Here is a 21,548-nt window from a genome sequence, read left to right as displayed (position 1 = left end):
CTGTGAGTAAATAATAATATACGTCGAGTGTATTGTAAAGCTAAATATTTAACAAGCTAATTCTCACTTGTCAGTTCTCAGCGTGCCTTAAGCAACTAACTTGCTTCGCTTTGGTCTTCAAGCTTCACTTCCACATGCCGAAACCAAATTGCTTCTATAACTAAAGAATCTTTCTGTGCATCTATCTTTCTAGTTTAAAGACCAGCTTATTGGATCTTTAAAGGGAAAACAATGTCTAACAAATACCGAGATCTTGCCAGGAGGGAGACCTGAAATTCATTATCAATAAACGACAGTACTACAAGTTTGGTACAGTGAACAGTACACAACAGAGCATTCCCTGCGCAGGTAATCAGTCCATTGAGATGGTACTATCGGAGCAGCTTACAGTAAGCTGTTTCTCCAAATTTTATATGATTCTAAATGCAAATGGATAAAGATTACAACAAATCACATTTCCAATTCCCAAGTAGTCTCAGCAATAAATTTAGGGTCCTTAGATTCTTCAGCCAGGTTGACGGATGCTGACATCTGGAAAGAAAAGAAAATGATCATGGTTAGAAATTATCTCAGACAACGATTAAAAGCATTTCATCACAAGTTGTTAGAACTACGATGTTATCATTTCAACAAATACGTGGAAATCTTGGAAAAAATTGGACATACACAGGTCTAACAGTAAAATCCAAGTCCTAGTAATATAGCTTTACCCTTTTTCATCTTTATTGTTACATTACATGTAGTCAAATTTCATTTTAAAGTTGCCTCTCAAGCAAAGAAAGCAACCATGGTTGGAACCTCGTCTCTCATCACCACAAAGGATACTCTCATAGAACTCGAGAAAGGCTGGTCCACTCTACAATACAGCCACTCCTTACAGTATACCACATTCGACCATCTACAATCCTCTTAGTCCGAGAAAATAATTTGTTCAAGTGGTCAAGCATAGAGATGGTATCGCCATTTGTAGGCCTCCCAACAAACCACTAATGCAAATGCCTTAAAGAAACATGATATAACCCTTGTCTTAAACAAAAAAAAAAAAAACGCAAATCCAAGAAAGACCTGACAAATGACATCAAGCAATTGAAACCTTGCTTTGCTTCAAGCTCTTGTCAACATTTTAAGCTTCCAGCAGTGAGTTGCAATGACCACATTCGACATCCTTGGGAACCACACCAGGCAGCCGTAGAAAAACAGGTTCTTGCAGAAAATGTCAACTTCTTTGGCTTCCATTTACTTGAGTTTTCGTTGTTGCACTCATCTTGAATCTTTGTTGCTCTGACTCGCCTTTTTTTCTTGAAGTACCCATGTCTTACATGTATCCGAACATGGATATGACATGAGCATATGATCCTCTATAGACCCTCCAAAATAGATGGTGATGTTGGGAAAAAAATGAACATACTTATGTCTGGCACACAACTGAGTTCAAATATAATAGACTTGAATGTCCATCCTCAAGTGACATGCTAGTTCTCTTCATCACCACTCAATTCATTCCTAAAAAACTCTGTAGCTATATTGTAGTAAAACGGGAAAATGGAGTATATGACCAGTTATTCTAGGAAAACTTAATTTAGTTATGCCCTCTGAAACTATGATTTCGCAACCCAGCCAATCATTTTAGTATTTTTTTTAATATAAATGGCAGATTTAAACACTGTATTAAGCAATGAAACACTCAAAAATTAAATTAAAACACGTCAAAGAAACAATGATCTAAGTTAGTTTTGGTTACCTTAAAAGTCCCATTAAACACATGATTTCTCAACCACTCCAAAGCCAAATTCTTGCTCCATGTCTGATAAGTCGCCTTAAAAACATTATCGTATAATCTCCTCGAAATTGCGAAATCCCACACATTCTTCCCCAAATCATAGCAAGGCTCCAATGTCGTAACACCTCCATGCAAGTAACTATACTTGAGCTTACAGTTCCTCGTACCAACCATGTAAGAAGCCGACACCTGGCTACCGGAATCGAACACCAGAGTCCCGTCGACCACCGTCCGTTTGTCCCCTCTCTTGCGACCGTAACTTAGCTTCAATGGATTCTTCGCAAACCTAAATGTGTTCATTAACTGAAACCCAAAATCCCACCGCAAAAGAGAATGCGAAAAGTTGAATAAATTAACCAAGTCTGTGATTTATTGAAAAAGTCTCTTTAAAGGAAAAGTTCTTTTTCAATTAAAGCTTGCCTTTTGGGGGATGTAACGGTAGAAACCGGGTTTTTTAATGGCAAAAGTTAAACCGTTCAAGCTGGGACCGTTGACAATCCTGGCGTCAGTCATGGAGGCGCGTAGTTTGACATCGCCGGCGTTGACGGCTGCATAATCGGCGGCAGTGCTCTTGCAGTTTGAATGTCTTCCTCTCAGAGACGCATTCATTTCTTCGGAAGATGCAAGGATCCGACAAAACAGGGAATGGTTGGCGGAAATGTCGAGATCTTTATTTATTTATTTTTACCGGTAATTTTGCAACTTAACGGCTCCGGTTTTCTTGGGCTTCCCGGTGGGCTTTATGATGATGATTGAATATTGGATCTTGATGCGTCAAAAGCCCGTTATGCAAACACATTTTTCTTTAATTATCAGCCCGGCCGGCTTATGTTTTATACAATTATTGCATTTTTTTAATCGAAAATTATTGCATTTGTATAATTTTTAATATTATAATTATATTAAAAATATGATATATTTTATGAGGGGAGTTCAATTACGAGAATGGAGTATATTTCATAGTTAATCGATTATTTCATTGAAAAATATCGGGTTGATTTTAACAAAAAAATTACTTTTTATAAAAATGGTAAACTTTGATACAGATATATTAACATTAATCGTTTTATTCTTTTTCCTCTTTAAGTTTTTCTTGATTTTTATAATAGACTTCTTCATCATATATTAAATAGTTTGTGATTCTATTAGTATACATTTAAGTCTAAGTTCATTTGTATTTTAAGCTAAACCCTAATCCGATGACTTGTTATTGTTATTGTATTAAAGTTGATATAGATTAATAATAATTAAATTAAATTAATAAATGATTAGGTGAAATGGTAAAATATATTATATTTAAAAAAAAAAAATTCAAATCTTAAAAACAATATTGTTGAGAGGAGTAGCAATAAACTCCAAATATCAACATAAAAAATCAGGTTTGTAACCATCGGCGAAGAAAGAACTAGATGAAATAATCCCTAAAAATTTTAAAAGAAAAGCAAAGAAGAATGAAACAACATAGCATGTGTTCTTCAATGCAAGTTGCTTAGTTTCATATTATGAGCACGAAAAGTAGTTCTTCACTCCTCACCGTCTTCAACTTAATTAATACTAAGCAAGCAAGCTTGGCTTATTTCTCACAGAATAATGCTTCCCAAATCTCAGTGAAAGCCTCCACTATGATTCCATGATATTCCTTCGAATTCAATGAAAGAAAACACTGCAAAAGCTGCTCCAGTTCTTTCGCTTCAAACATCTGTTTCTCCATTATCATCTCCAGCATCGACCTCTTGAAGTCTTCATATGGATCTTCCGATTTCTTCACCACCACAACGCTCTCCGCCACCTTCTCTTCCGCCGTCCTCGGCGATTCTATTGAACCTCTCCATGGTGGATTTTTATTCTCTGTTGACAATCCTTTGTGTTTCTTTGACCTTAATCTCTTCATCTTCTTCTTGTTCCTGATTTTGATTTCCATGGGAGAGTCTTCATCATCAGCCATTGATTGATCCAACTCAAAAGATGAATCATCAGAGAAGCTTCTCGAATTAGAAATTAGGGTTTGGGTCTCCTCACCTAATTCGCTACTGAAACTGAAGCATCCACTGTCAGTTGACGAAACAGTCGCCATTTTCGCCTTCTTCTTTTCCTTCCTATTGACCTTGTATTTCCCATTGCTCTTACCAGAAACCGACGCTTCATAAGTTCTCCATTGAAGCTTAGAATTACGAGCTTTGGCCATTACCTGCAATTGAGTTGACTCAAAGCTAACATCTGGAGTGGTTGAATATCGACTTCTGCATGATCTTGCTGCTCGGCACCCGCAGTCAACTGAAGCTACCTTGGGTGACAAATGGCGTTTGACGAAAGAGTAGTCCGGCGTCGACGGCGGCGGCGCAGGGAAGCTCAGGTCCGAATATCCAACGTCAGATGCTTTAGGATTCACCGTAGATAGGAACGAAACAGAAGTCTCCGGCAACTTGGAAGGTTTCTTTGATCGACAGAATTGAAAATATGGTATAATACAAGAAAATTTAAGCTTGAAACAACGTATAGCCATTAGAAGTTAGCTTACGAAGTCGTCAAAATTTCAGGGTCGAAGAGGATTATATAATCGAAGAAAGGGCCGGCTATAAATTATTAAACTGACCAAATCCAGGAGATGATTATCAAGTTTATGTAAATTGTATACACTCTGAAAGCTAAGAGGTGATATCAAGTTTATAGTTTATATACACTCTGAAAGCTACGTAAGATGCTTTAGTGAAAAGTTGTGTTCGAAAACGTCTTGAATATTAGGTGAGCAGTCAGTGTATGAAAATCATCTCACTTCCTAAAATTCTACCTTAAGCCGTATCCGACACATTAACAAATTATAATTATATCACACTAAAATTAAACAAATAAATAATTACTCCTACCACCTGTATCATATATACATTTTTATTCCACAGTTGCAAGCAAAATAGTCAAGTTCGTATTTGTTGTATTTATTTTTAATGGTAAGATCCGTCCCAACACCCAAACAACAAAGGTGGAGTTTTCTCAGGGTGATGGGTTATGGGAGGTGGAAGCTTTAATTTCTAGATGCATGGCCTTATGCAATACGAGGCTACAATCAACATATAAAGAGCAGCAGCATCTTTTTGGTGATCAAAGTTAGACTTGTTAACGTTTAAAAAGAAAAAAAGAGCTTATTATATATATATATAAAACTTTTGAGCCAATGTGGCACTAGACAAATATCGAAAACTTCAAGGAGCTTTGGTGTGAATAAATTATAAGTTATGAGTTTAAGTGTAAACAGTAAAAGTTTTAAAATAACATCTCATCCATTTCTTCTTAACATAGTTAAAATGAAAAAGAAAAAAGAAAATGGGAGAGAAGAAAGAGCTTTTGGACTTTGAAGCAAGATTTGGCTTTTAGGCAGCTCTCTATCTTTAGGGTTTCGATTTGTTCGGATACATTTGAAGTTATGTTGATTTTGATTTGAGAGTTTTATTGTTAATGAATAAAAAATTTTGGATTGCTAGAATAACTGTTGGATGTGGAATTATCAAGTCATTAATTAAATTTATAGTATGAAGTATGAATTTTAATTTGACACTAAATGATTTTATGTATTAAGATAATCGAAATTTCAAAATGTGCTAGAAAATCCAAAAAGTTAGGTATGATAATGTAGGTTAGTAAATTTGTGGCCTTTGAAAATTGCATCTCCGATTTCTATAATTTCTGTATTAGACTTTAAATTAGCCGACTATACATTTCATGTGGAAAATAATGATTTTGTTTAATAATTAAATCATCCTAATCTCTAATTATCTTACAATAAAATATTTAGTGATTGTAGTAACCATAAATAATAAACAAAGATAACATTAAAACATTGGGTAGCGAGGTTGGGTCTTTTACCCAAAAGCAAAATCTACCGCCTTTTTGGGCTTAAATAATGGATGGCTCGCAGGCCGGAGCCTATAACATTTAAGCAGGGCGGCATCGTAGTTCTTGGATCTCAATACTCAGTTACCCATAAAATGAAGAAAAAACAAAAGTTCCGTTGCCGGGATCCTAACCGCTGGACCACAACGGACTTGGGAAACGTTTGACCAATTTCTAAAAAGTCAATGTCATAATCATAAGTTCTGTGTTTTCTTCTGTTGACATTAGGTAGATATGGAATGTTTGATATAATTTGATCGGATTCCAACTTGACAATACCTATAATTGGGAGGGATTTAAATATTGATTCATTACAATTGATGATCATAAAATTTATTATATCATGATAAAAGCACATTTATAATCATAATTTATGTCCATTAAATGTTTCTTTCTTTTAATTGTTAAATTTTTACTTTCAATTTCTTGAAGTGTCCATGCAATCATTTCTTTATATGGTTAAACAGATACAACTAATTATGAAAACAAGTTGTTCGCTAAGGTTTTTTTTTTCTTTTTTCTTTTTCTCTATGTCGTGTGATAACCAAAGTCAATCAACCAATGGATACAATGGTGGTAGAACCATCAAGAAGATTCTAAAAGGGGAGAATGACTGATACATTTAGAATCACTGGTGAGGGAGCTAACATCCTTTTGTGACAAGCTATTGAATTATTGTTCAGGTAATAAACCACAAGTTGAGCCACGAAAGGGTGATGATGATGTACAGCTTTTGGAAGGCCGCGGTGTTATGAATCTTGACAGGATTTGTAGTATTAATTTCTCAGATAGAATTCATCAATTAGTGGAGGAAAGTACGTCAAAAATTGTAATCACAAAATTGTTTGATCAAAAAATTGGGTTTAATACTTTATCGAACAAAATCAACATATTTTGGAAGTTTTCTTAGTCCCTTTAATTAATGGATCTATAGAATAAATATTATATGGTGAAACTCAGATCAATGGAAAATTGTACAAAGGTACATTTTGAGGGTCCATGGGTGGTATTTGTATTAGGATTTGTATCCTTAGTGTAGTTATTTTATCATATATGCTTGTAACTTTTAGAACAAATTGATTAATAAAATTTCATAATTAAATTATTATCTTTCGTACCATGTCCTCATTGATTTTTGCACAAAAAGCAAATATTAACACACAGTCACTGATTACTTAAGGTTTAATTAATATTAAGTTGCATCACAGGGTCGAATTATGATGCAGGAAGACAACTTATATTAGTAGGTAATTGATTCAGGAGACTATTATGTTGTCTATTAAGTCCAATTAGGAAGATATCTTGTTTTAAGTATTATAGCGGATGACTCCTAGAAAGATGGACATATGTGTGATTGTATAGATTGTATAGATTGTAATACATCGAACAAGACTTAAGCTGAATTAATTTTGAATTCATTTATGGATAAATTCACTTCTGACATTCATAGTATAGTTTACCTCAATCCCGAGTTAGTGACTATTAATACGTATGTTACTCATATACTTTGATATATTGAAAGCCTCAACTCAGCTGATGTGAGAGTTGGAGTTAGTATGTTGAGTATACAACTTAAGTGTGACATAAATTCATTTACAATAATGGAATTCATAGCTCAATTAAAGAGTAATTATATCCTCTCACTAGCATTGCACGGATTATAGAAAAGGAACATGGCCACAGGCCATTCGACAGGGACAAATGATTGTTATTACTATTTGTTAGTAATAATCTTTTTCATCATAGAAAGATGCAATGGTGGCCATGAGATAAAATATGATCATATTTGGTCAATGGATCTAATCCAAAAAAATTAAGGATATCCTATAAGAGTAGCACACGAATGACAAGATCATTGGAAAAGCGAAAATATAAGTTGCTTTTGTAATAGTATATAGTGGAGAGTTCAATCTTGATACTTTTAGTGGATTAACTCCATGACTAAATGTAATTAATAAATGAAGATTCGAAACTTAATTTTAAATCATTTAAGCCTTATTTATATATATCCAATAAGTTCCTATGCTAGTTTGATACAACCTTATATGAATTGTATTTAGAACTGATATGATGAACAAATGAAAACAACGAAAGATAAATATATAGCATATATTATTATTCGTAGTAAATGCATTTTCTCGAATGGAACGAGAGACGAATTAGATATTAATTTAATTTATTTAAATTATTATTTAATTGATTGTAATCAAATAATTGAGTTTAAAGTGAGAATTAGTAGCCAACAGAATTTTACAGAATAAGATGATTAAATTTATTTATTCATGAATTTTAATACGGTAAAGTCATTATGACTTTGAATAAATTAAAATTGGGTTAAGAAAATAATTTAATTGAATAAAATAATATTTTGGGAATAGAAAACTAATTAGTGGGTTGGATAATTATATGACCTTATTTTAATTAAAACTGGATTGCACATATAATTGTACCTAATATAAGAAATGATCTAATGAGCACATTAATAAAGCAGTGGACGACACACTTAGTGTTCCTAGTGTGGGTATGTTGCACACCACATAGTTATCCTCAAACCCCGAATTGCTTTGAGTATGAGCTCAAACAAATCAAATCAAGTGCACAAAATAAAAAATTTTCTTGAACTTTTAGTAGGAAAGTTAATTCTATCTATAAACCAGAAACTATTACTAGTTTCTCGGAGAATAGAATTTATTCTTTAAAATCAATTGTCGCTAGTTTTCAACAGAATATCAATGCTCTCAAAGTTGTGTGTGTTAATAGACTCATAGTTCTTAGAGAAACGGTACTAAAGTTCTATTTGAATAATGTCTACTTAAATAGTAATATTTTAATAGAAAACACAAGTTCCACTTGAAGTAGAACAAGAGGGCAACGACATGCCCTAGAAAATATTAAGATTTGTGTTGAGTATAATTATATGTGATATCCAAACTTTTAAGCCTATTTGGGCCTTGCATGTATTAAGTATAATTATATGTGTTATCCAAATTTTTATCAAACACTTGTAATTTATCCAACCCAATAGTTATTTTTTATTACCCAAAATATTATTTAATTAATTTAAATTAATTAATTTCTAAATTCAATTCTGATTCCATGAAAGTCATGACAACATTACCATATTATAATTCATGAGAAAATTAATTTAATAGTCTTATTCAACAAATCTATGATGACTAATTAATTTAATTCTCATTTCAGACTTCAATAATTTAATTACAGTCAATTAAATAATAATTTGAAGAAATTAAATTAAATTCTAAGTCATCTTTTGTACTTAGCGAGAAAATACATTCACTGTGGATAGTGATACATGTGATATATTTCTCTTACTTATCGTTTTCATTCGTTCCACAGTTTATCGGTTCTATACGCAATTCATTTTGGGTTATCTTAGGCTAGTGGCGTAACACCCCTAACCAGTATCCATCGCCAGAATAGGGTTATAGAGCATTACCGGAGTTTACAAATTAATTTACAGACATTTCATTTCATCAAGCATTCATAGTTATAATCAATCAAAATCAAAACATTAATGAGCTAACGTTGGCCAATTTAACTTATACATGCCATTATAATCAGAATCAAATCATCCAAAATTACCGATAGAACCAATGGATAATGTGATATATCTCCGACAAGCTTCCAACTCAATCGAGCTTCCGATAATCATTTCAATGCATCTAATAATTATACATATTACCAATAATAATTCAATTCTAATAATAAAGCACATATTTATATAATACTCATAGTTCATACGAACTTACCAGGCTAAATTGCAGAAATATCAAAATTCAGGGATATTTTTGTAATTTTCTATTTTTCTCGAATTTCCACCCAATCTTGATCTAAATTAATATTTTATTCAATTTATTAATTTAAATAATAAAACAATTCATTTCATGCAATTTGGTCACTTTTTGACATTTTTACAAATTTACCCTTAAAATTTTACTTTTATTCAATTTAGTCCCTAAACCTAAAACATGCAAATTAGCCATTTTTAATGAAAAATCATGCTAGTTGAATAATCATATATTTTCCTCCTCCTCCTCCTCCTCTCCATTCCACATCCTTAATGTATATAACATGCTTATATGTAACATTATCTATAATTTCACTATTTATTTATATGTTCATTCAAAGTTGTCCACTTGAGTCATAGTCACTAAATTATTTATATCTTGAGCTACGGAACTTCAAACTAAGATCCACTAATTTTTTATGAAACTAGAATCACATATCTTCTTACCATAAAATTTTCAGAATTTATGGTTTAGCCAATAAGTACATTTTATTCTTTAAAGTCATCCATGTTCTACTGTCTAACAGTTTCGACCCTTCTTCACTAAAAGTTAATTATCTTATCGTACGGGATTCGGATGATGTTCCCGTTTATTTATATTGAAAATGGCTCATTAATAATTTTAAACATCTAAATTCTAACCCACAATTATTTTTATACAATTTTTAATAATTTTCCAAATTCAGAACAGGGGAACTCGAATTCATTCTGACCTTGTCTCACAAAATTTATTATATCTCATGATTTACAATTTCATTACTTACAGAATTTCTTCTATGAGAAACTAGACTTAATAAGCTTTAATTCCATATTTTTTTCATCCTCTTATTTGATTTCCACGATTTATGGTGATTTTTCAAAGTTAACCTACTGCTTCTGTCTAAAACTATTTTAGTGCAAGATGTTGATTACTAAGTTTATAAATCCCTTATTCCTTTTCTCTATAATATTTCCCATCACTCTCACTTATTTCCCTTCACTAATATATCAAGAACATAAGACCTTATATAAGAAAACTCTACTATAACATCATTTCCATGCTTTTTCAATAATATCAAACTTAAAAATATATTAAAATCTTGATGTTCTTACATTGTCCTATTAGTTTCAAACTTTAACTTGATTTTCTCTCTCCTCCAGCTTCTATTTCTTGAATCTAACTTGATATTTTAGCTCCCCACAGTCTCCTTGTTATCTTTCTCTCTTGATAGATATGGAAATTCGTTTATTTTAACTTGATATTTTATCTTTCTCTTGTTATTTTAACTTGATATTTTAGCTCCCCATAGTCTCCTTATTATCTCTCTCTCTTGATAGATATGGAAATTCGTTTGATTTCTAAGTGAAAATGGTGATAATTCTTGAAAAAGAAAAGAAAACTTTCTTTCTTTCTTCTTCTTCTCATGTTGGTGCAGGGGAAAGATGATGATAATTCTTCATCTTTCTCTCATTATATATTAAATACAATAATAATAAAATAATAAAATATCTCATTAAAATATTAATAAACTAATATTTAATTAATTAATTAATATAAAATATCACCAACATCATCATTGCCTTCTAGATATCTCTCTCCTCTAATTGATCATTTTGCCCTTTATAATCTTTAAAAATTTCATCATTGAGTCATCACTTAATTTGGTAAAATTATGATTTAGTCCCTCAAAATTCTTCACATTTTCAATTTGGTCCTAATTCATCCATTTTCCTTAGTTTCTAGATTATTCCACCCTTAAAATATTTGCACTATTGGTCCTTCAAATTTTGAGTATTTACTCTTGACCAACAAAACTTTTCTCACTTTTGCGATTTAATCATTTCTTGAATTAATATATCATAATATACTTTCCAATGTTGCCATAACTCAAAATTTTCCTTTTTGTCACTTTATTTCTTTATTTTACTATATCAGGGATACCTACTTTCTTACTGTAGTAATTTTCGGGGTATTACAGTTGTAATTTTCAGGATATTACAAGCGGAAGGACCGATAGACATATATAATTAGGCCTCAAATAATTTGTAATTAAGTTTTGACTCTTCATTTATTAATTACAACTTATTTAATCATGAAATCATTCTACTATAGTACCATGATAGAACTCTCCCTTATTATTATGAAAGTTACTTTATTAAGTGTTTATCCAATAACCTTGTCATAAGTGTGTTACCCTAATAAGATATCATTAATATCATTGGGATAAAATTCGTTCTCCCAATATAATCATATTTTATCTCATGGTTTTCATTACATCTTTCGATATGAAAAAGTCAATTACTAACACACAGTAATTAAATCATTTGTCTTATAACACCCATAGTCATATTCATTTTTCATTAATCATGTAATGTCAGTGAGAAGATATCATTACCATTTATTGGGCTATGAATTTCACTGTTATGAAATGATGATACATCATGCAGAAGTCGTATACCCAACGTACCTACTTTTGGTTCCTTATTTATTTGAACTTAGGCTTTCATTTATAGCAAAATATATGAGTCACACCCACATATTCCATCATTCACTCAGGATTAATGTATGTCACACTATGAATGTCACAAGTGAATAAATTTATAAACAGATCTAGAATAAAATTCAACTTGGGTCCTCTCCGATGTATTATCAGTCCAAACAATGACATCTATCTCTATCTTCCAAGAGTCATCCGCTTTGATGTCTAAGATAATGTATCTCCCCAATTGGACTTGATAGATGGCATAATAGTCTTTCAATCATTTTGTTTGGTTTTGATTAGTCTATGAACTATTTTGATTACCTACTAATGTCAGTTGTCTTTTCGCATTATGATTCGACTACATAATGTAACTTAATATTAGTTAAAATTAGTTGATCAATATGAATCAATATTTGCGTACATTTTACTTTGCGTGCAAAAACCATTGAGGCCAGATACACATGTTATTAATCTATAATTAAATTTTATTTAAATCAATCTGTCCGAAAAATTACAAGTATAAATTGACAAATATACTACACTGAGACACTAATTCCTAACAGTTTAGACACAATAAGACTGTTATTACCCTTAACAGCATAGAAAAGTTGGGAAATGTTTCAACATGATGTTAAACCAATATTTTTGAATGGTTATCTTCAGTAGGTGATCTATATTGAACAACCTAAAGGTTTTGTCCATTGGAGGATTGAGTTTGGAAAACGTAGCGGAAAATAGGTTTAAGGGAAAACCAAAGTTTTAATTTTTTTTTCAAAACAAGAACTTGGTTATGTTATCTAAAGTAATAAACACTTAATCAAAATTCGTACCTTTTTTATTTGTTTAGGATAAACGCTTTGATCGTGTGGTTTTCTCCGCCATCCTCAAGCTCACATTTGTAGAGTGTGGACACACTTCGAATCAGTAATTTTTTTCACAAAATGATCAGTAGGGTAATTTTGCAATTTTTTTAAACTTCTAAGGTTAAGTTGTAAATAAAAATTATCTCTAAAAATTTCCTGGAATAATTTCTTCAAATATTTTCCTCTCTACAACTTTTCTTGAATTCAAGTGTGTGAGAATAATGACCAGACTTTCTTTATATAAGGAGAATTTAGAGAGAGATCAACAAGAGTTAGAATTAATTACATAAATATTAAATTAATAATATTATCTAGATAAATATTAAATTAGATTTGATATCTCATATTAATATCTAAACAAATATTAAATTAAATTTAATATTAAATTAATTAAAACAATATTATCTTTGGAAAAATTAATTTGAAATCAAGTTATCCGGTAGAGTCATACTAGGAGTCTAATTTTTCCATTGCTCTACCATCAAAGAATTGCCGCCGCTGACCATCCACTGGCCATCAGATTTCCATCTTCAGTGTGACTCCCCCGACACCTCGAATCGTCGTCATTTTGCCCGAATGGGCCTAGCTGGTTCAACTGTTCCCAGTTTGATCCAGGCTAGTGACGGTCCAACCGGTCTAATCTAGCCACCAGTTGGACCATCAACCCAGTTTCATACGTAGGGTTCGGTTCAACTAGTTTTTGGATTTTTGTCTCAGGTTTTGGTTCTAGGGTTTAATTTTCGATCTCGGGTCCAATTTTCTAGTTCAATTACCCATTGGGCCAATTATTTGACTTGAAAATTAATTTTCAAAAATATCATATTATTTTAATTAATTAATTTTTCCTTAATTAAAATTAATTTTCTAAAAAATCACTGAGATTTTCCATATTAATCTTTTAAGAAAAATCTTTAATCAAATTTTCTAATTGAACAATTCACATTATCACCTATTTTAATTCTATATCGAATAAATAGACTCAACTAAATTCTTTCCAGAAGTCATAGAATTTTTTTTTGATTCAAATGCAGTCCGATCGAGCTTTTGTTGAGCTAATAGAGGGACTAGCCGAACATATGCAATTAGGCTCGAGTAATTACAATTATGTCTAGAAGAATCGTTTTGATAATTCACAATTTACTTAATCATGGAGTGAGTCCACAAGAAGCATCATAATTGAAACCTCATTATTATATACTCTTTATGAAAGCAGTTCATCCAACTGTTTTATCCAATGACCTTGTCATGTGTGTGTTACCATCATATGATATCCTTGATTTCATTTAGTTAAATTCATTCACTCAATGCAATCCAATTTTATCTCATTGTCACCATTGTGTCTTCTTAATAATTAATATAGTTACTGTCAACTAATGACTATGATAAGTTGCTCGTTAGAAAACAAGCAACCTGTGGCCACGTTCTGTATTTATCAATCCACACAATGCCAATGAGAGGATATCGTTAACTCTTTAATCAAGCTATAAATTCCATTGTTGCTAGTAAAGTCATGTTATGCACAAATCATGTATCCAACATACCGACTATCGGCTAGATCATCTTTAGAGCATAAGCCTCCACTTATATCAAAGCACATGAGTTACATATTCACGGTCAGTGACTAACTCACAATTTAGGTAAGTCACACCATGAACATTACAAGTGAATCAATTCACAAACGGATTCAAAATTAATTCAACTTGTGTTCAAACCAATGTATCATTCTTTCAATGAATACATCTATGTCTCTACCTGTTGAGTCAACTGCTCCGATAGCCAAGACTAGCCATTTCCCTAATTTGAATTATAGATGACATAATAATCCTTCTATGTATTTGAATCGAATGCTCATTTTGATTCTTTTACGATATTACAAACTTGTTTAGATTATCTATTGAAGTAAGTTGTCTTTCTTGCAATATAATCGTTCTTATAGTGCCACTTATCATCAATTTGAACTTAAACAATTAATGAGCTAATATTTGCTTGTCATAACTTCGCTATGTATGCAAAACATGAAACATAGGAACACAAAAGATATAATAGTGAAATGTGAAATTAACTTTATCTATTTATTCATCGTTCAAATATATAGAAAACAGTTACATGTTTACTACAATATGGGCACATTTCCCAACATTGTCGCTAAAGGGAATAAAGACAAAGTTTGTCTACTAAAGAAGACCTTGTATGGAATGAAACAAGCTAGAAGAGCTTAATATTCTAGAATTGATGATCATTTTGTTGAGTTTGGGATTCAAGAAAAGTCTTAGTGAGGCTACATTGTATGCCAAAACTACTGATAAAAATGACTTGTTGGTTGTCTCTCTGTATGTTGATGACTTATTAGTGACATGGAGAAACTATAAATTGGTGCAACAATTCAAAGATCAAATGATGAAAGTATTAGAAATGAAAATTTTGATAAAGATGTCCTACTTCCTTGGAATCGGGATTTCTAAATTCAAGCAAGGAACTTTCATTTCTCAACAAAACTATGCCAAGCAAGTGCTAAAAAAATTCAACATAGAGAATTGCAAAATTGTTAGCACCCTATTTGATTAAAATCAGAAGCTCAACAAAGATGTTGGCTCCGCCATGGTTGATGAAACCAATTATAGAAACCTAATTGGTTGCTTGTTGTGTTTGATATAGCAACTAGACCAAACATAATGTTTGATGTCAATCTTATTTCCAGATTTATGCATATCTAAGTGAAGCTCGCCTCAGAATTGGAAAAAGAGTGTTAAGATACATTAAAGGGGTAATTGATTTTGGTGTTTATTCTAAAAGTTAGTTGAAGTGAAATTGTTGGGCTATATAGACAATTATTGGGTTGGATCCTGTGATGATATGAAAAGCACTTCAAGCTATTTATTTATACTTGGTTCAGGTGCATTTGCATGGTACTCTAAAAATAAAGAAATTATGACACATTCAACTGCAGAAGCAAAATTTATTGCAGTTGCAGTCACTGTAAATCAAGCAATCTAGTTGAGAAAATTGTTAAAAGATTTGGGCCTGACTCAAAATAAAATAGTAAAAATCAGGTGTGGTAATCAATTAGTTGTGTCAATGGCAAAAATTCCAGTTTTCTATGGACAAACCAAGCACATTAAATCAAGTATCATTTTGTTCAAGAAGCTGAAACAGAAAATGAGTTAAGTTGATCCACTGCACCTAAGAAGACCATCTTGCAGATATTTTGATTAAAGTTTTACCCAAGGCAAAGTTTAAAGCATTAAGGAGAAATCTTGGTGTATCCATTAAAAATAGAAAGGAGGAGTGTTGAAAATAATGTTATTTTTAATGTTTAAAATATTGTTAATATTGTTTTATTTTAACTAGATTTGTTGTTATATTTTAGTGACCAATCATTAGATAAGCTTTAGGATAAAAATGCTGACTAGGATTAGATAAGTATTATATTTTGGATAAGAATAATGATGGGTGGTTAAGAATTAGGATATAATTTAGATAAGAATTTGTAAACATGCTTGGTTAAGGCATTTCAAGTAAGAAAGAAAGAAAAAAAAAATTGTTCTTGCATTTCTCTCTTCCTTTAAGTTTTCCTCTGAAGTTTTTCTTTGCTTCTTCTCTCCCTTCCAACAGTATCTTATGAGGCAAAAACGAAAAGGAAAGAAGCACTAATTTGAAAAAAAAAATGAAACTAAGAACTACCATCCATTGTACCATATATATGTTTTCAAATATTGATTTCTTGAATGAATTGAGTGTATGCTTGGTCCAATATGTATATATAAGAAACAGAAATTAAGCTCTAATTATTGTTAATCCATTTTCATACTGATGCTTCAAAATTGACTGTTCTTGTTGCTGAAATGCCGGAAGGATCAATCATAGTGAATAATTTAGGCACAGACATGCCCCCAGAGATAACAATTTCTGCAGCAAAAACACTTGAAATTATTAATACAGGACGCTTCGATTTTCATTTCGAGTTTAAGTTTAAGTTTGAGCTTGGATTTTGGTTTCATACCGATCCCCTCTCGAACGGATATATTAGGCCTCAAAATATCAGTTGAACTAATGAGAAGGACATCACCAAGATACAGATGATTTGTGGGAACATAAACACAACAAAGTTCTTCTTCACCTATACCCTTTTGAAGAACAACTGTAGAAGTAATGAAACCAAACATATATTGCCCCTTACCAGGATGCCGAATGATTGCGACTTCTTTGAAAGCATTAGAATTCTGATCTGCAAGTCGATATATTTGGTGTCACTTTCGAGTTAGTTCGGAAACTACGGACGACAAATATACAAAGAAAGACTTTACCTGGTGAGATTGCAGCACTTATTTGCTTTGAGGCACTATAAATATAGCTCACTAGCGGCATCTTCTTAATGAACAATTCGCCGAGAGTAAGAACCGAAGCCCCCACCCAAGATGACATGAAAATGCCTACTAAAAAGATAAATGTGATAGATGTAGCAAATCCTAGACCTGCATCATGTTTCCAAAGCAACAATTATATAGCCTGACATCTGAAAAAGGTTAGATTAATTGAACTTATAAGATCGGTCATGCCTTATGATGATTCAGATAAAATACAATGGCACTGCTTCTCGAGATTCCTTTAGATAATGAAGCATTGATTCTAGGTTATGTTTCAAGAAGGACTCGGTCGAGTTTTATACATATACGATATACCAACATCAGTATGTTCAAATTTTCTATGTTTCTCTCTATATTTGAAAGGTCATATCTTTAAACCCATGCTCGAAAATGTATAGTATAGAATACAAGTACTTAAAAGAAAAATGAAGAAACGTAGCGACATGGAGGTGATGAACTCAATCAAAAAATAAGTTAAAAGATGATCCAAGGAAAGGAAGGAAATTTGCCTTACCAAAAATATTGATGCCTAGGTGATCATAGACTGGGGAGAAGAAACCATCAACGAGATGAATAAAACCCCAAGTAACATAGAATGTAATGGCCAGTGGAAAAAGTATGACACTGCAAATATCACATTTCATCACAAACAAAATTCAAAGAATCTCAATTATTTTTAACGCTTTATGATCTTGAATATCATTTTCAAGCTAATTAATGAACTCATGGATATGAACTAAATGCTCACTGATAACTTCGAATATGTAATGTAGCCTATGCTACTTTGATGCGAGTGTCGGGTTTAGGTACTTGTATGTGTAGGATACGGAGTATGTTCAATTTTTTCCAAAATTTTTAGTGTATTTGAAGAATACTAAAAGATTCATATTCTTGCATGGGGTTGGACATGTTAAAAAATAAGAGTCAAATCAATGCTATATAGGAAGCCAAGAGAAGAGCAAAATGTACCAAGGTTGAAGATGAAAAGGACTTACCACCCTGTCATAAACTTTTTCCATGCCCAGCTACGGATTACTTTTAAAAATGCCTATGCCCGATTGCAAAACAAAGTTAAAACCATATTCACAAACAAGAAGCTGCAAGAGACTTTTATTGTCAGATTTTGATAAAGTATTTCATAAATAATCGAAAGATCACAAGATTTTCATAAAAGGATTGCAAATAATAGGTTCCAACTTCAAACCTAAATGCCATCTCCGAACCAAGCCACGGGTTCGAACAATGTTGTCTACATCTTGTGTAAAAGGGTCACAAAAGATGGGATTCAAATCCCAAACCTGATGTAATCTTGCATAAATGGGATCTAAGTGGAAATGAAACAAATCATGATGCAATTGCATGCATATGCATGTCGATGAAAGAAAGAAAGAAAGAAAGGCAAGCACCTCGCGGCCATGGGAGGTGGAGGAGATTGTAGGAGTAGGAGGAGAGGAGGAGGATTTGGAGTCTTCATCGTCGGAGATGGTTGCGACGGGGATAAGCAGCTCTCGATCTTTATCCCTCTCCCTATCCCTCTCTCTCGTCCCCATCCCTTCCTTTTTGACCCTTTCTTTCCTTCCTTCTTTGCCTTTATCTTTATTTCTCTCTTTCGTCGACTGAGTGTAGCCAACTATTGGATCAAGGGTTGTTATTTGTTAACAAGGTTACTAGAAAATATGTTAACCTGGAATTAAATTCACCCATGACTCGAGGTATTTAAATTTATAATTTACTATTTTTTATGGCACGAAAAATGTTTAATATGACATAGCTTTTATATTTATTACTATATTATTTATTTTAAATGTTAAATACATGAATTTATTTAAGTTTTGAGTGATCGAATTATATTTCACAAATTTTGAATTAAATTTTAACTCAAATTTAACAGATCAACAGCTTAATTACATAATGTACTTACATGATAACATAAGTTGAAATGATCATCTAATAGCATAAATTTGAACTTGTTGCTCCACCAATTCGAATCCATGACGTGGGTATGAGGTCAACAGAATCGATAAATCATACATTGAGATTCAAACTTGTTGCCCCTCAAAAGTGATGCATTTATAAATGTCCAAAATCAATTCGAAATATTTGTCGAGTTATGTTAAGTTATAAACTTACTACTTATATTTTAATTTTATTAATTTTAATCTCTATACTTTTTTAATTTTGAAATTTTGGTCTTAATAAAAAATAATAGTAGCTAAATTTATTGGGTTAAATTATGCTATCATTCCTATATTGTGTGTAAAGTTGTAAAACTAGTCCACATTCTCCAGTTCAATCATTCTTAATTGTAATTGTAGGGCCCAATTTTTGCCCGGCCCCACCAATAATAAAACCAAATGCAAATAAAAAATAAATGCCCAACCATTATTACAACAGCAGGCCCAATTAATTGACCCAAAATACATTTCCCAAACAAAAAAACACAAGCCCAAAATACCAACAGCCCAGCAAGCCCAAAGCTTAACAAATTTTCGGCCAAATCAAAAAAAATCAAAAACCCTAGTAGCCGCCGCAGCAATTTCACCCTTACACGCCGCCGCGAATGTCGCAGCACGACCCTCCGCGCACGTGCGCCTCTTCCACGACTCCCGTACCTGCGAGAAAAACGGAACCAACACCAGAGTAGAGGCAACAATAACAGAATATTTTTCTTTATTTCAGTTATATAAACTGATTGTAAAGGGATTTTAAAGGGGGGATGGGAAAAGGGGTTACGAAAATTGTATCAAAAAAAGACCATTGAAAATACAAAAGCAGAGAATCAAATAGATTTTGAAAGGTTATTTGTTTTTTTCTCTATCTTCGTTTTTTTCTGATTGTTTATATGTTCGTTTCATTTTCTTTAAAGAAATAATAAAAGAAAGGAGTTAACTTACCTGGATCCGAGAGCCGTTCGCGGAGGCACCACGGTGGACACGACGGCGGCGGCATGAGGGTGCTTGGGTTAGGGGAAAACCCTAGCAGAGAAAACCCCTCTCCCTCTGTTTTGTTTTTTTTTTTTTAAAGTGAAGTAAAGTGATTTGAGGGGAAATTTTAGTTTTAATAGTAAGAATCAAACGACGCCGTTTTGGGGGGAATCCGCGCGTCGACCCGACCCGGTTTCAGGATCCGCGCGTTTTCCTTTAAATGGTCTATTTTTGCGCATTTGGTCCTTAAAATTTTAAATCGTTTTTAAATCAGTTTTTGTTTTCTTTTTAATTTGGCCCGCATGTTTCTGCCTTTGTTCATTTCAGCCCATATCACTGCACAACGTTTTGGGGAGGCGGATTATTTCTGATTTGGCCCTCCATGTAATTCGCCTGTCGCGATTTGGCCCATTATTTTGCATAAATTTCATTTATTTCTAGTTATTTTAATTTTTTAACTATTTGGTCCTTTTTTTTGCAATTTGTTGTTTTTTTTAAATTTATTTTCTCCCGTCATTTATTATTATTGTTATATTATTTATTACCATCATTTTTTTATATTTGTACATACGCATAGTTTTTTTATATAATATACATATGTGCATTTTTTTGTAGTATACGTATTTTTTATATATATATTTTATTCATATGTTTTTATTTCAATTTTATTTCCTAACTTCTATATATATACTCTTATATTTTAGTTCCGAAAATCTTTTTTTTTTTAAATATGTATATACGTATTTTTTTATATATTATTCTTCATTCTTTTTTTACAAATATATATATATATGTATACATATACATTTTAGAATTGTTACATGTTTCCCATATTTTACAATTTAAAATACACATACATTTTCCATGATATATTTATGTATACATTTTCATATTTTTAAATCATTATAAATATTTTTATTATTTTATATATTGTACATATATGTAAATATTTGGATATATACATAAGCATATTTTTATGACTTACCTATACATATACGTTTATTTTTTTTTATTTTGTAAATATATATTCATATATGCTTTAAGTTAAAGTTTTTGTCTAATATTATACACTAACTTTTAACTTACCTTTTGGAAATATATTTTTGTTTTGACAATACATCAAAATTATTTTCTTGATTTAAAAGTTTTTTTTTGAATAAAAACAATATTCAAGGTTTGGGATTTTCGAGGAAATTGAGCCCTAACGTATTGGGTTCCGATTTTCTTTGCTAATCTTAGATAACCGAGGATATTCTTTATTCAAAATGCATGAGTATAAAAATCATTTTTGGGAACTTAACCTGTTGTGTCCTAACGCATTGGGTGCGGCATGTTACTTTCTCAAAATGAAGATTTTCACATAAAATAAAATTGATATTCAAAGTTCGGGGATTATGAGGAATTGTACCCTAACGTATTGGGACTTGATTTCTTTATATGACTTGAACAATTGATTATCCTT

The 21,548-nt window shown here is 31.8% G+C and overlaps 3 protein-coding genes and 1 long non-coding RNA gene across 4 annotated transcripts; all 4 read right to left on the bottom strand.

Annotated features, from left to right (window-relative positions):
• Positions 1-234: 234 nt before the first annotated feature.
• On the bottom strand, positions 235-2,551 carry LOC107904948 (outer envelope pore protein 24A, chloroplastic). Its single transcript, XM_016831492.2, has 3 exons — positions 2,201-2,551; positions 1,742-2,083; positions 235-531 (listed from the first exon to the last, which is right to left on the bottom strand). Exons 1-3 carry the CDS (start codon positions 2,387-2,389, stop codon positions 451-453), a joined length of 612 nt encoding a protein of 203 aa, XP_016686981.1. The 5' UTR covers positions 2,390-2,551; the 3' UTR covers positions 235-450.
• A 544-nt stretch (positions 2,552-3,095) lies between these two features.
• On the bottom strand, positions 3,096-4,396 carry LOC107903122 (transcription repressor OFP7). The gene has a single exon (XM_016829170.2). The coding sequence runs from the start codon at positions 4,281-4,283 to the stop codon at positions 3,354-3,356; it is 930 nt and encodes a 309-aa protein (XP_016684659.1). The 5' UTR covers positions 4,284-4,396; the 3' UTR covers positions 3,096-3,353.
• Positions 4,397-16,497: 12,101 nt separating this feature from the next.
• LOC107904949 (protein LIKE COV 1) lies at positions 16,498-18,839 on the bottom strand. Its single transcript, XM_016831493.2, has 6 exons — positions 18,569-18,839; positions 18,158-18,210; positions 17,677-17,786; positions 17,103-17,270; positions 16,799-17,023; positions 16,498-16,704 (listed from the first exon to the last, which is right to left on the bottom strand). The coding sequence occupies exons 1-6, from the start codon at positions 18,710-18,712 to the stop codon at positions 16,601-16,603; spliced, it is 804 nt and encodes a 267-aa protein (XP_016686982.1). The 5' UTR covers positions 18,713-18,839; the 3' UTR covers positions 16,498-16,600.
• Positions 18,840-19,523: 684 nt separating this feature from the next.
• On the bottom strand, positions 19,524-20,258 carry LOC107904950 (uncharacterized). The gene is made up of 2 exons (XR_001686417.2): positions 20,057-20,258; positions 19,524-19,774 (listed from the first exon to the last, which is right to left on the bottom strand). It is a non-coding gene; the product is annotated as an uncharacterized lncRNA (long non-coding RNA).
• Between the last annotated feature and the right edge of the window lie 1,290 nt (positions 20,259-21,548).

This window comes from Gossypium hirsutum, chromosome D05, assembly GCF_007990345.1.
Source record: "Gossypium hirsutum isolate 1008001.06 chromosome D05, Gossypium_hirsutum_v2.1, whole genome shotgun sequence".
Taxonomy (NCBI): Eukaryota; Viridiplantae; Streptophyta; class Magnoliopsida; order Malvales; family Malvaceae; genus Gossypium; species Gossypium hirsutum.
The sequence above is the reverse complement of the archived record's forward strand: the minus strand, read 5'-3'. Positions and strand labels throughout refer to the sequence as shown.